Below are 15,793 nucleotides of genomic sequence, written 5' to 3' on the forward strand. Positions count from 1 at the left end.
ACAGACATCTGTACACTTGTACAGCATGACGACTGAATCTGGCTACAACAAAAACTTGTCACTATGCTGGAGTCAAGGAAAGGAAGGATGAAGATGAAGCCAACAGTCATGTGGTCCTGTAGAAATAATTTCCCAGCTCTGCACATCTCAGTTTCCTTCTGTACATCTCAGTGTGAAAGAAAACTACTTTATCTGCTTGAAATAGCAGCAAAAGCCAATAAGGCTAAGGATGGTGAGGGGAAAAAAGAAGATATTATTTTAACTCCACGTGGACCGCTCAAGAGAGCTCTGCTATGAAGCAATACACAAGTTTGAGTAAAGGGGAACAGCATCAAGTACAACAGTGTCATATCACAACTGTTTTAACTACTGCAGAAAACGGGAAGTGCTTTTCAGCACTCATGGGAACGAGCATTCTGTGAGAGTATTGACTCAGCTCTAAATAAAAAGGGCCAAGTCAAATTCCAGCATTGCTGTCATACATGGAGCAGCAGTGACATCTAGTGTTCAGAGGTGCAACTAATTTCATCTCTTCCGTGCTTTTAATAACTTGTGTGCTCTGTTACTGGAGCTCAGTGTTCTCTTTAACAGAGATTCCCAGATGTTGTTGACTATAACTCCCAGCATCCTCAGCTGCAGTGGCTGTTGGCTGGGGATTATGGGAATTGCAGTCTACAACATCTGGGAATGCCTGTTACAGGGAACACTGCTGGAGCTTCTAGAAATGCTTGACTAACAAGCAGAAGGTTGCCAGTTCGAATCCCTGCTGGCATGTTTCCCAGACTATGGGAAACACCTACATCGGGCAGCAGCGATATAGGAAGATGCTGAAAGGCATCATCTCATACTGCGTGGCGGGAAGCAATGGGAAACCCCTCCTGTATTCTACCAAAGACAACCACAGGGCTCTGTGGGCGTCAGGAGTCGACACCGACTTGACTGCATACTTTACTAATGGCACAGCGGGGAAGCAACCTGCCTAGAGAGCAGGAGGCTGTGGGTTCAAATCCCCACGGGTGTGTTTCCCAGAATATGGGAAACACCTATACTGGGCAGCAGCGATATAGGAAGGTGTTGAAAGGCATCATCTCATACTGTGTGGGAGAAGCAATGGTAAACCACTGCTGTATTCTACCAAAGAAAACCACATGACTCTGCGGTCACTAGGAGTCAACACAGACTTGATGGCACCACCTTTCCTTTCTCCAACTAACAGGGAACAAGCCCTCCAATAAAGAGGTGTTTTGATGTTCAACTTCCTCTAGCAGAGCGGGAAAGCCTTTCGCCATCTCCCAAAAGCCCTTAAAGTGATAGACTGCTTCTCTGAGGTTTTGCAACATCCCTTAAGCAATTGAAGGCGGAACAGCACATTCTGTGTAGTTCCACTTTTGCTTTGGGAGACTTTCTTCCCTCTAAAAAGGATCATGGGACAACACCTAATGTTTCGTTCCACCCTGACAATGTTTCACTTCCACCGATAATGTTTCACTTCCACCGAAAATGGATGTGGCAAAAGAAGTGACCCTTTTCATTCTTATCTTAGTGCAGAGATTAAAAATAGGCTCTTTTGAATGAGAACATTTAACTAGGCACACACTCGCCAATGTCTCTGTGAACTTGACCTAGTTTCCCAAGGAAGATATCAGCACCAACCATTTCCAGAAGATATTGAAGGCACGAGAAAAAAAAAGTAATTAGCTGTTTTACAACTACTTTGCCTTCTTAAATAAAGAACACTGTTTTTAATGCTTAAATAAGGTACCTCAGACTTGTGTTTCTTAAACAGCATGTGGATGATTTGAAGGTTAGAAATAACAATATTGTTTTATTCATTAAAAAATCCATTTAACTGTTTATTTTGAGCAAGTTAGCCCCCCCCACTCTCCCTGCTGCAAATTGTCCTTGCAGTAGGGGTTTAAGAAAAATGCAGACAACATGGGGACTCCCTGAAAGCTTTTATTCCCTTCAGCTTTCACATCTCTATCCCTATTTTTATACACTGATCTCGGAAATCATGTCATGCCTTACATCTTGCCAGGGGCGTAATAACAACAGGGCAAGGGGAGACAGTTGTCTGGGCGCCCACTGCCTTAGCCCCCCCCGAGGCAAGTCACATGACTGACTCCCCCAGCCGCGCACCCGCCCGGGCTTTCTTCAGTGGTATTCATCCTCCGAAATTGATGTGAGTGTTAAGACCTGGAGCTACCAGAACAGCAGTACCATTAGCAATAGCAATAGCACTTACATTTATATACTGCTTTATAGCCGGAGCTCTCTAAGCGGTTTACAATGATTTAGCATATTGCCCCCAACATTCTGGGTACTCATTTTACCGACCTCGGAAGGATGGAAGGCTGAGTCAACCTTGAGCCCCTGGTCAGGATCGAACTTGCAACCTTCTGGTTACAGGGCGGCAGTTTTACCACTGCATCACCAGGGGCTCTTTAAATGACTTGCATCGTCCACAATTCACAAAACCTTTAAAAAATAATTTAGGATGATGTCCTTTTGTGGCACATGAGAGAGAGAGAGAGAAACAAAAACTTCAGTGAGGGGGAGCATTTTAAGTTCAGGGGGGCACTTTGAAATCTTGTCTCTGGGCCCACTCCAACCTGGCTACACCCCTACATCTTGCATGAATAAAAATCTGAGGAAGAAAGAATTAGATACATTGATGCAGGGCAAGGCAGCCTGCCAATGAGAACTGGCTAAAGTTTTCCCAAAGAGTCCTTTCCACCTTACCTTTCCGTGTCTAGTTGCTCAGATGGGCAATCTCTGCCATCAGGCACCTTCTCTTCCACAGTGCTGACTGTGCACTTGATCATCTCCTCAACCCCCAGAGGATCTGGAAATAATTCCACGTGTTCATGCACCCTCCCATTATTCATTTCTATGGTTCGTTTGGGTGGTCTCGGTGGTGGAGTATGTTCCGGTGGTGGGTCCAAGTCTTCATTGGACTGTTCTTTCCATTGCTCCTTCAGTGTACAAAGGGAACTCATTAACCTTCTCCAAAAGACAAGAATCATGAAAACAAGCTTTCCAGGATGCCCCAGGAAGTTGGGGATTTACTCTGGACTATCAGTGTCTTAACTTCTAAGTTACTGTAGTTTGTACTTATTGTCAACAACGACATCATCAACAACAGTTCATCACTGTGGCACGGTGCTACTAAAGCAAAAGCAAACTACTCAGCAGACAGACTCCTCTCTGATGGAGTGCTGATTTGCTTCAAGACACAGGAGGGAATGTGCAAGAGAATGATTCACTGTAGCACCAGAGCAGGAGCTGCTATTCCCACATAATGTTTTCCTGCTCAGCATAGCAAGGCATAAGGAATTGTCCCCGGGTCAGGAACCTGCAACCAAACATGTGACATCCTATAATCTGGTTTATGTTCTTTTGTTTGTAGGAGGTTGTGATGGAGACCACTGTTCTTAAATGGGGAAAGTTAGATTTTAAACACACGTTTGAATCTTTTCTAGGCCCATGATTCTACATACTGATCTTTCACAGAAATATGGACCAGGCCATGTGCAATGTCTTAACACTTAAGACAAGCAATGATATACTGGATATTCAGCTAGCAACACTCACCTGCACAGAAGAGTCTCCCATAATAAATTTTGCTCCCTCTATAACAGCCAAATAAGAGAAACGAAGTTGGTCTGCTGTCTGTATGAGCCCCATTCTGTACTTTCTCATTTCTAGAAGAACCTGCTTAATATTGACAGAAGAAGGGTCTTTCCTTTTATCCATCTAAACAGAGAAAGGTGACATTCAGCTTGTGCTCCAGTACAACCTTTTATTTGCAGAATAGTTGGAAGATGTTTGTGTCAAGGCATCTAAGGCACCAAAAATGCGTAGGGCTACTTGATGTCCTATGAAATCATTTAGTGGTGTGTCCGAACCGGTCCGGCAGCCATTCCAAAGAATGGCCGAACTGCCGGACCGGTCCGGCCCTGCCTGGTCCGGGTCCGGGTGGGGGGTATGTCTTTAAGGGCGGGGAGGGCTTGCTTAGCCCTCCCGCCTCCTTGCCCCCGCCAGCGCCCGTATTGTACTGTATAGGGGCGCTGGAAACCAGCCGCCCCCCCCCGCCGCGGCGAAATAACCCCTAAAACCAGCCAGCCCTCCCTCCCTCCCAGCTACCTGCCCACAAGCCCGCCCACCCACTCACCCAGTCACTCACCCCGGTGAGTCACCCGGTCGCTGGATAAAAAGCGAGAGGAGCTCCGGTACAGAGCTCCTCTCGCTTGGAAGGCCTCCAGCAGAATGGTGGCTTGCGTGCGCGCGCATGCGCGCGCCACAAACCACGCCGTTCTCCGGAGGCCCGGTCTACCCGCCAGGAAAGGGCCGGGTAGACCGGGCCTCCGATCGCTGGGTAGACCGGGCCTCCGATCGCCGGAGGCCCGGTCTACCCAGCGATCGGAGGCCCGGTCTACCCGGCCCTTTCCCGGCGGGTAGACCGGGCCTCCGATCGCTGGGTAGACCGGGCCTCCGGCGATCGGAGGCCCGGTCTACCCAGCGATCGGAGGCCCGGTCTACCCGGCCCTTTCCTGGCGGGTAGACCGGGCCTCCGGAGAACGGCGTGGTTTGTGGCGCGCACGCAAGCCACCATTCTGCTGGAGGCCTTCCAAGCGAGAGGAGCTCTGTACCGGAGCTCCTCTCGCTTTTTATCCAGCGACCGGGTGACTCACCGGGGTGAGCGACTGGGTGAGTGGGTGGGCGGGCGGGCGGGCAGGTAGCTGGGAGGGAGGGAGGGCTGGCTGCTTTTAGGGGTTATTTCGCTGCGGCGGCGGGGGGGGGCTGGTTTCCAGCGCCCCTATACAGTACAATACGGGCGCTGGCGGGGGCAAGGAGGCGGGAGGGCTAAGCAAGCCCTCCCCGCCCTAAAAACAAGGCCCCCCTTCGGTGCCGGTCCGGACTTCTCCGGACCGTGCACATCCCTAAAATCATTTTCGCGCTTGGTTCTATGATTTCAGAGCTCTGGGCAGCAGATCATCCTTGGGTCCTCTCCCCTCGTGCCATTAGAGAGCTAACTAGTTTTCCTCCCGATTTATCTCACCACACATCATCTGGATAAACAGCAAGCTTGAGCTATCCAAAAGGATAGCTTAAAAATCCAATGATGCTTCAAGGCAATTCAGCGTCTGCAACATGAATAACTTGCATAGATTTTTTACTTTACACAACAAATTGGCAAAAATAAAGAATTCCAGATACAGCATCTCAAAATTAGAAGGGAGGAGAACAGAATGGGATTGTTACCCAATTCCTATCTGTGCCAGAAACGATTGTGTCTAATTAAAACCTAATTAAAAGGTCTAAAGGCTGGACAGCTGCTCAAAAAGCAACTGCAAGAAGTCTGAACATGTATTAAGAATTAGAGAGGATAAAACTCAGCATTTTCGCAATTCAACTGAGAATAGAAAACATTTATTCAAACAAGACAAAGAGAGGGTGTGGGGAAGAGTGGGTGGTACTGACTAACAAAAGACAGACCTCACTGAAGCAAGGCCTGTTCTAGCTTTGAATTGGAAATCTCTGAAGGACAGGATTTTCTGAAGAACGCAAAAAATTTAGTCCGCAGCTCTCAGCAACAATGGCTGTTGCGTGTTGCTCTTTGTAGTGCTCCCCTGCCCTATGATGAGGGAGGGGGAAATCACATGAATTGGGCCACCACATGTACAGTGGGTATAGGAAAGAATCACCCCCTTTGATAGACCTTAAATTCTGGTTCCCTTACATCCTGAAATGAAAACACAAAGAAAATTCCCTTCACCTGCTGTACTTATCCAATGCAACCTATAACATCCAACTGAAAAACATCACAATTACAGTCCAGAAAAAGTGTCAGAAATAAAAAACAAGAATTACTGAGATTGAAAAAGGATCACACCCCCCCCCCATGTCAATATTTTGTTGAACCACCTTTTGCTTTAATAACAGCCTTGAGTCTGTTGGGATACTTCTCTATCAACCTTGCACATCTAGACGGAGCAATATTTGCCCACTCCTCCATACAGAACTGTTCAAGTTCGGTCACATTGGATGGTAGGTGTTGGTGGACTGCTATCTTCAAATCTCTCCACAGATTTTCTATGGGATTTAGGTCTGGGCTCTGACTGGGCCACATGAGGACGTTCACTTTTTTCTCCTTCAGCCACTGTGTGGTCAATTTTGCTGTGTACTTCGGATCGTTGTCATGTTGAAAGGTGAATCTTCTGCCCATCCTCAACTGTCTGGCAGAGGGTAGCAGGTTTTCTTCCAGAATCTGATGGTATTTTGCCCCATCCATTTTTCCTTCTACCCTAACGAGAGCCCCAGTCCCTGAGGCAGAGAAACACCCCCACTACAGGATGCTGCCACCTCCATGCTTCACTGTAGGTATGGTGTGTTGTGGATGGTGAGCTGCGTTGGATTTACGCCAGGTGTACTGTTTGGTGTTGAGGCCAAATAGTTCAATCTTGGTCTCATCTGACCATAAGACCTTTTTCCATTTGGCATCAGAATCTTCAAGGTGCCTTCTGGCAAAGCTCAAAATGTGGCCTTTCTTGAGAAGTGGCTTTCTTCTTGCGACCCTCCCGAACAAGCCACATCTGTGGAGCGCTCGTGAAATTGTTGTCACATGCACAGAACAACCACTCTTTGCCATGAAGTCCTTTAACTCCTTCAGAGTGGCCATTGGCCTCTTGGTAACCTCTCTTACCAGTTTCCTCCTTGCTCTTCCATCCAGTTTGGAGGGCCGACCGGATCCAGGGAGGACAGCAGTCCACCAACACCTACCATCCACCTACCATGGGCCTCCATGAGGAGTGCTCACACCAAGTGGAGGGATCGGTACCTACAGTTCCCATCACATGAAGGATTATTTCCATCCCAGCAAGTGCCTGAACCGGGATGATGGTAAAGCAAAGTATATTTAATAGATGTCCCAAAATGGATGGCCAACGTTTCTGAAAGATATTTAAGCTCTTATCCCACTGCAGCTGAGTCACACTTACTATATCAGACAAAATGGTTGCCGGTAGCAAGCATGACGTGTCCCCTTAGCTAAGCAGGGTCCACCCTGGTTGCATATGAAAGGGAGACTAGAAGTGTGAGCACTGAAAGATATTCCCCTTAAGGGATGGAGCCGCTCTGGGAAGAGCAGAAGGTTCCAAGTACCCTCCCTGGCATCTCCAAGATAGGGCTAAGAGAGATACCTGCCTGCAACCTTGGAGATGCCACTGCCAGTCTGTGTAGACAATACTGAGTTAGACAGACCAATGGTCTGACTCAGTATAAGGCAGCTTCCTATGTAATGCTTCATTTGTGTTGACCTACAAATAAGTTCTTACCAAAAGGAGGCAAGTATCCACCAAACAGAATGTCCCTGATCTCCCGATTCCTGCACTGCAATGCACAACAATGGGTCCATGTTCAGGGTTTAGTGATCCTGTTTCTCTCACTTTGAACAAAAAATTGAGAAATGAAGCTGGAGACTCGGGGACTCCAAAGTCGGGCCACGTTGTGTAGTGAAAGTGCAGAATGCATCGAGTTTCCTGTGACTGTAAAGTACAAAAATGTTTTCAGTGTAGGTTTCAGGAGGAAAAGAGCATATTGAGATTTAGGTTATTGCTGCAATAATGCTTCAGTGATTAAAAATAAGTACAGAGATCACATCCAAATGTTTTAGCAAAGAACCTTTACAAGCACAAATCTCACAACAGTGCTGCATTTAAACAGACATTTACTGCAGTAAGGGCTACATCAAAATTGCTCACACACATTCCACAGAGCATTTTAAACTGTGCCGGGGAACTTTCATTGAGATTCTGCAAGGAGTATTTTACTGTGGGACATGGGAAAAGATTCTTTAAAGCTAGCTATGAAAGGTGGCAGTGAGGCGTCTGAATAGATATAACCCACTGCTTTTCCCATCTCAAATAAAGTAGCACAGGAATAAAATGCTGTATCTTAAGCAAAGTACAGACACTGGCCAACATTCTCTACACACGTGGGCTTTAGCACCACAGAAAGTACTGTGTGCTTGTAAAAGAAAGTGTTCATGCAGATACCCAAGAGCACTCCTGCACAAATGCAACCACTGAAAATGGCGACAGTACCTTGTGAAACTGCACTTAGGTAATTTCAGCATTTGTACAAGACTCTTGTGCAAGTGCATGAACACTTTATGAGCGTGCAGCTCCCATAGTGCTAACAGTACCCATGGGACACTGCACAAGGTGTCAGCCACTAAGAAGTGAAGACTGCCCTTTTTATCGAGGCTTCTGACCAATGAACTGTCCTTTGCTCTTTTTAAACTTTTAGCTGTATTTGTTCTGTTTTTATTGAATTTTTTTTATATTCTTAACCACCCTGGGGATTTAGGTTGAAGGGAAGTATAGAAATATAAATAAGAAATAAACAAACTCTCCTTGAATTACAAATAAGAGTGACTAGGGATGAGATTTCAATCCACCCTGATGGTTAAATGACTGAGTAAGTATGGTTGGCAACTTCCATATAGCTGCCCTAAATGCTAAATCCTACAATAAGCACAAAGTAGTGTCTTGCATTCACAGACACAAAAATCTTCGAATAAAAGACAAAAATCCCATGCGCTTATCAGTGCTAACCATGCTGTTCATGGCTAACACTTTAATTCTAAATATGCTAATTTTGAACAAGATCTACCAAAATCAGTGGCATCAGCCTTCACTCTGAAGCAAGTCCCAATTACATATTACTATATAGTTAAACTGTACTGGTGAGTGTTTTTAAAGACACATGCAGGGAAAGTCAGGATTGGGACTTCAGTGTAGAGGAAGCAGGTATTGGATGCTTTTCTGTTGCACCATAATCCTGATTAAAATCGTGCCTCTGAAGTCATCTCTGAACCTCAAAAAAAGGAAATTTCCAAATCACAGATAAACAAGAATATCCAATTAATTGTTGGCTATCCTGGTTTGTTAACCAACTTGAACAAAACACATTTCCCTGTATTTGGATGAAACAACGAAACTACAGTTTGTTCTGAATCATAAAATAGAAGCTTAACATCTCCTCCCTTTCACATGTGAATGATTAAAAAAAGGGTAGGCAGAGCGAACACAGTAAAATATAGCTAACGGAAGGGGGAAAAGCAAAAGTGGAGGTATTGTGTCATCCACCTTCCCATACTTACTGACAGGTTTTGCAATTCTAAATGTCGTATCGTATAATAGGATTTTATATCTTCCGATATCAAAGTTAACTGCAAGTTTGTATCCTCAAAGAGCATTTCTTTCTCTTCTTTTTGTGGCCAGTATTGTGCACATTTTATCTAGAGGGGAAAGGGGGGGGAAAGTAAAAAGCAGCAAGACTTTAGATTCCCTTCACCCCCCAGAATTATACACCACCACCACTACACATGACACTTTGCAGAGTTTCATCAACAAAAACTAGACAGGTTCTTGTCCTAAGGAGTTAACAATCTAAAAAATAGATAATGAGAAAGACAACCAATGGTGTGGCAGGAAGAGAACAAGGTTAAGGAAGATGAATGTGAGACATATTTCAGCTTGGTTACAGTTGAGAATAATTAAGCTGTGAAGCTGGAAAATGCATTAAAAGGTGGGTTCCAAAGAGATTTGAAGAGAGCACATGAGATGGTACCATGCATATGTTCAGAAAGGCAACAAACAAGAATAGTCCAAGTCAGGGTTTCTTATCCTTGGGCCCCCAGGTGTTGTTGGACTACAACTCCCAGAATCCCCAGACATGGCATTTGTGGCTGGGGATTCTGGGAGTTGTAGTCCAACAACATCTGGGGGCCCAAGGTTTAGAAACTCTGGTCCAAGTTATATTAGAGAGCAAGAGATCTTTGGACAGCCAAGGATGGTAGAGCTGGCTTTTCAAAAGTAACAGGCAAGGACAGAAGGGAAATAAGGGAAAGTCTGTTGAACGCTTTAAATGAGTTTGAGCTAGTAAAAGAATGGGACGATAAGCCAATGAAGGGATTTGGCCAGGGGAGAGGAAGAAAACAAGGTTTCACCTGTCTCAGGAACTTATCCTTCCCTGGAACTTTGTGTCCCTTTCCCTCTGCAGGTGCCTCATCCCACAGATTGAGCCACTGCTGTTCAACATTTTCTTACAGTCAAGATGTTTAGACTACAATTTACCAGATCACCACATGTTATATAAAAGGAGCCATCATTGCAGGAAATAAGTCATTAAATGCTTCCTGAAGATAATGAATGCAGCATAGCTGATGTCAGGGGAGAACAGTTCTATGGGCAATGAAGGAAAACACTCAATGGGTTGGGAAGTAGCTCAGAGGCAGAACACATCTTGTGTATGCAGGAGGTCTGAATCTCTAGTTAAAGGATCTCCAGTAGAGGGTTGGGAAAAATCCCTGCCCAAGACCTTGGAGAGTAAGCTATACTCCCAACACACAGGAGTGGTGTGTACAGCCATCCATTTGCCTCCAATAATCTAAGCTGTAATTTTCAACCACTAAAGTCAGGAGTAATTCCAGTGATTACTTCTCTAAACACTTAATGCATTCGCTTGAATTTAAAACACTTCAATGCTATGGATTTAAGAGGCAGTGAGGCTATCCTCACGGTCATACAAAATCAGGCTAAGGGAGCCTAGCCCGATTTTGTATGCCCTGAACCACTGGGCTGGCAGCCGAGCCTGGTCTCCCAAAAGCGGGCCACCCACTAAAACAACCCTCCCCTAAGCCCAGGTTAGCAGAGCGAGCACTCCGCGAACTTGGGCTTTTAGGTCATGAGTTGCTGCACCACGGCAACTCACAAGTAGACCCCCGACCGGGAGGCTGAAAAGTAGCCTCCTGGATCGGGGGTCTCTCCAGCATGCCTGTGCAAGTGCTGGAACTTCTGGGGGCCGCACGGCCCCCGATCCTCCTAGCCCCCGCTGGCTCCGTAATGGAGCCGGCAGTTGTGTGAGCAGCCACGTTGGCCGCCCGGAGCAGACTGACTGCTTGTCTGCGAGGAGAGCAGGCCTGCAAACCCCATCCAGGCTCTTCTCACCGATCGTGAGAAGAGCCTCAGTAAGTACTAGCTTTTTGGACTTTTTCTGGGATTAGAAAAAAGCACGTCAGTTAGGAAAGCTTCATGTAGGCAAAACTGTCAACTGCAACCAACAAATAAATTGCCATCATGATTAACGAGGCACTACTTAGAGAAGAGCCAGAAGTTCACATACACAAAGCTGCAACCTTTAATTTGGAATCAAGAGAGACATTTGCAATTGAGTTGATTAGGTCACCTCATCCCTTCTTCCAAAAATCCCATTCTTATGAGATCATTCTGATGCTATATGGCAGGGCTACAAAACTCCCATCATCACTGACTATTACCACTCTGGCTGGGGATGATGGGAGTTTTAGTCCAACAATAGCTGGAGGTCCAAAGCTGGGTAATCCTGGTATACGCATCAAAACTAAAGATTATAATGCTTTATTCTAACTGAAAATGGCTTGCAAGGGTTCCTATAACTTAAGTTCAATCAATCATAGTAATTGTCTCATCAATAACTTCCCCTGAAATCTCAGTTTTGCATCATTACAATGTTTATCAGGCTACAAAACCTGAGTTAGCAAGCTGTACAAGGAAAATATCAGGTGCTTCAAAATGGATAAGCCTACTTTGAATACAATCCTGGAGTAGTTAATATACATAATAAAATCTGTAACTGTGATCTACAACATTTGCTTGTTGAGAAGAGGCCCTTTGCAGAATCCAACAGTTTCTCTGGCAAGAGAAAACCAGTGTGGTATAGTGGTTAGAGTGTTGGACCAGGACCGGGGAGACCCGAGTTCAAATCCCCAATCAGCCATGAAGCTCACTGGGTGACTCTGGGCCAGTCATGTCTTTCTCAGCCTAACCTACCTTACAAGGTTGTTGTGAGGATAAACATAAACATGTATGGGCTCCTTGGAGGAAGTGCGAGATATAAACGTGAAAATAAAATAAAATAAATAAATAAATAGAAAGAGTTGCATCTGTGACGCTCGAAGAGGAAAATGTTTACTGCTGGTGGAATTTATAGTGTTACATTTTCATTGTGATAGGCTTTTTAAAAGAACTCTTCATGTTTTCAAACGAATGAGAGCGAGTGGGAGGGAGAGGGGGAGGAGCTCACTGGCTAGCCTCTTGGTGCAGACTCCTATGGCCACACCCCTCACTCTACCCACATTCACTGCTTTTCTGAAGAGGCAAGCACCGAAATGCATGGAGTTTCTCTTCACAGTTGTCAGAAGATGGGGGGGGGGAAGAGAGCTCTCCCCACATTCAGCACTTAACTCTGCAGACAAGTGCTGAATGTGAGGAACATGGCCACCAAGTATGTCACTGCCATGAGATGTGGTTAACTGGCACACACTTTTTCTCACCCCTCCCTATGCCACATATTCTATTTGAAAACCTGGAGGTAATTGTCAAGGCTTAAGCCCATGGTATATAAGAGAACGTCATCTTCACAATGAGCCCTGCTGCCCACTGAGATCAACTGTAGAGGTCCAACTGTAGGTGCCACCAGTTCATCTGGTGGCTACTCAGGGCTGGGCCTTCTCTGTTGCCGCCCCCAGAGTGTGGAATGTGCTCCCTGCCGAAATAACTGCCTCCCTATCTGACAGCTTTTAAAAATACTCTTAAGATGCATTTATTCACCCAAGCTTTTTAACTAGAATTGTGGTTTTAGAACTGAAGTTTAATTTGTTTTATGTTTGTCGTAAATCGCCCAGAGATGCGAGTTCGGGGCAGTGTACAAATACACTAAATAGTAAACAAACAAGGGAGAGAGGGAGAGAAATCAGAAAGAAAGAAATTACAGCACTTTAATTGCTCATCAAACCAAACCAAACTGCAAATGGTGTGGCATTACAAGAGATCTTTTACAGAACAGAAAACGGAGTGAATCACAAAAGAAAGTTTTAGGCAATAGTTTACCAACCCGCAGAGCATTTTAAATTGGAGAAACATGAAGGAAACCTCATGTAGTTTAGTTCGTTATATAGGTACCAAGTTTTCTCTCTCTCTCTCTTAGTTCCTAACAGTAAGATTCTGATGGATACAGCAAGAAGTTATAATCTTCTACACAGCTATTTTTAATTACAGCTTGGAAGAGAACAACTTGCTCCATGTACAATTTTTGCACCAAATGTTTGGCAAAAATAAAAAATAAAAAAAAATCACCCTCCATTGAGTATCCCCCACAACAGTTTGTCGAGAAGCATTAGCAGCTTGCCCCAGGGGATTTCAATAATTCTTTGCTTTGTTCAAGCTTACTGGCAGTGAAGAAAGCGCAAGTGGGGGTGGGTGGGGGAGGGAGGAATGGCTAAGCATGTGGCCACTGCACTTCTCTCTCCTCCCTTTTTATGTGTTTCACTACACATATTACTGCAAAACTGGAAACCTCTACTCAAGACGAAGATAACTGCAAACATGATTTATCCCTTTGAACAGAATTCTTTCCTACACATAAGAAATATGATTCACCCTCCGCTTCAAGGAAGACAAATAGCCACCTGTACTTTTAAGAACTGCTAGCCTCCAGGGATGTCATTTATTGGAACTAGCCAAATGACCAATGTCTGGAAGGAAAACAAAGGAAGGCAATACTGTTATAGGTGAAGCAAGAAGTCATAAAGGAATTAAGCTCAAAGCACATCACTTAACCATGGGATGAGCTTCCTAACTGAAAAAGGTCAATCATGCATACCAGGGAAATTAAATGCTGGCTCAGGCATCAATCTTCTTTCCACCCATGCTGTTTAATTTTTTCAGTGTGTAGAAGGAACACTCATGTGACTTTTTAAAGGACCCTTTTTAGAAGTGCAAAGCAGAGTGGTAGCAAGGGCAGGGGAGGGTTGCAATGCAGCAATACTACACTCATAATGCAAACTCTGAACTTGACAGATTCCAGCAATATTTCTACTTTCGTTATCCAAAGACCTATTTTATTCTTCTGAACCTTGAGCTTACACTTTATTGGAGAAAACTATAAATGCTCATCTCAAGGACCATCCCCCCCCGCCCCGTTTTTAAGAAATATGCATGTATATATGCCCAGAGTTCTAAAGCAAAATAATTTAAATACTTACTGATCCCTTTTCCATCACTCTGTTGAGCATGACAACCCCTTGGCTTTTCTGTTCCCAAACCATCTCCCAGAAGTGACCACAAGTATTTGGCAGAGGACCCTGCAAAGATATAGAATCGTCAAGAGTAAGCAAGATTCACTGTGGTATGAGCTCAGAGCAGTAGCCTAGTAGCATATGTCAAGTTTTAAATGCTGCAAAATTAGTGGGTTCTGGTTTTATGTATATGAAATTACCCAACATCATTACTTTAAGTATATTTCTGCCTTAATGTGAAGTTGACAAGTATTTGAGCATGAATAACTCAAGGTTTTCTGTGCAAACACATAGGGAGATCAGTGTCATCTTCCAAAAGGCAAATGGGAAAGAACAGTTCTAAGACAGCATGCCCAGAAAGGACGAACATGCTACTCTACGAGGCGAACATGCTACTCTACGAGGCAAATTTAAGATGTTTGTCCTAGCAACTCATAATCCTTAGAGATGGGGGACTATAAAACGTGAACTGCTAGGAAGTTTAGACATCTTTAACATCTCATGAAGAGTCTTGGCATAGCAATGATATGGAAGGTCAGGAAGAGTGTACAGTTCCTACTAGATGTTTACCATATCCACTTTCAAAGTAACCTCTCTTTTAGATCAAAGGTTCTTCCTTTCTCACTGGTCTCTCCCAGACCAATTCATACTGTGAGGTATTAAAATGCAACTACAAAAGAGTTATTTGGGATTTAAGCTAAATGTACCACCCATAAATGGGAATGCTCCCACAAGGCAGCGACCTGACCCTTGAAAAAACACAACAGATTATTGAGTGGCTGAAAGTCAATTCCATCAGGCTACAAATGATACTTTAAGATTAAACTGGATATATGTCTTATCCTGTAGCAGTTAAAGTAAATAATCCAAAATAAGTATTGCCAGGAATTGGAGCCAGTGGGACTGCCAGGGCTAGTAGAGTTCAGGAAATCAGGCACAAGAGCTTTTTAGTCAATTATGTTCTGATTGGCTAGGGATAGACACATGACCAGTTCTCAACCTTACAAAGCTTCTGGGGTGATGCTCCAAGCAATTGATGGGCTGCTTCTCTACCCATATTAAATTCCATTCAGTCCATCCCTCAGATCTGATCAATTTATTCCATCTTGGCTTTCCTGTTAAGGGACATAGCCGGTACTCTGCTGCTCCCACAGTTAGGAGCAAAATTAATGCCTGATTGGGTCTGGTTTCCCAGATGCATGCGTTTGACATCCATGCTCTACATATTTGTATGTGTGTGTAATGCTGGTGGAGCTGAGCAGCACTTCACATTCAAAAAGGGTACCAAGAGACATTTCAAGGGCATTTCTCTGCAGTGGGAAAATGCACACATTAGGGGAAACATGTGCATTTAATCTGTTCTCTCATGCAACATGAGCACAAGAGAACACACACATGGCAATGTAAGAAAGTGTATAGCTGACATGTAAGCTCTATGGGGCAATGCGCTTCAAAACTGAAGAACAAGCACAACACAAAACTTAACTTTATTCCCCCACCCCGAAGCAATTACCTGTGTGAGGATGTAGCTCCTGTGTGCCTCTTCCACTTGTATCAAACTAGCATTGATATAATCATTATCACTTTCCTGCAGCTTAATTCGACTGTGGTCAACTAGAGAATGGACAGTTAGAAAACATGTTACACCTATGTAATCATTTTATACAAAAT

The 15,793-nt window shown here is 44.5% G+C and overlaps 1 protein-coding gene across 2 annotated transcripts in view; it reads right to left on the reverse strand.

The window, feature by feature from the left end:
- PTPN1 (protein tyrosine phosphatase non-receptor type 1) overlaps window positions 1-15,793 on the reverse strand; it is a 93,880-nt gene that overhangs the window by 4,630 nt on the left and 73,457 nt on the right. For both annotated transcript variants that reach the window (XM_053247613.1, XM_053247614.1), the window contains 6 exons: window positions 15,636-15,736; window positions 14,090-14,188; window positions 9,167-9,304; window positions 7,338-7,547; window positions 3,595-3,756; window positions 2,743-2,975 (listed from right to left, as the gene is read on the reverse strand). In XM_053247613.1, coding sequence (XP_053103588.1) covers window positions 2,743-2,975; window positions 3,595-3,756; window positions 7,338-7,547; window positions 9,167-9,304; window positions 14,090-14,188; window positions 15,636-15,736 — 943 coding nt within the window. The remainder of the gene's footprint in view (window positions 1-2,742; window positions 2,976-3,594; window positions 3,757-7,337; window positions 7,548-9,166; window positions 9,305-14,089; window positions 14,189-15,635; window positions 15,737-15,793) is intronic.

Source organism: Hemicordylus capensis, chromosome 4, assembly GCF_027244095.1.
Source record: "Hemicordylus capensis ecotype Gifberg chromosome 4, rHemCap1.1.pri, whole genome shotgun sequence".
Classification (NCBI taxonomy): domain Eukaryota; kingdom Metazoa; phylum Chordata; class Lepidosauria; order Squamata; family Cordylidae; genus Hemicordylus; species Hemicordylus capensis.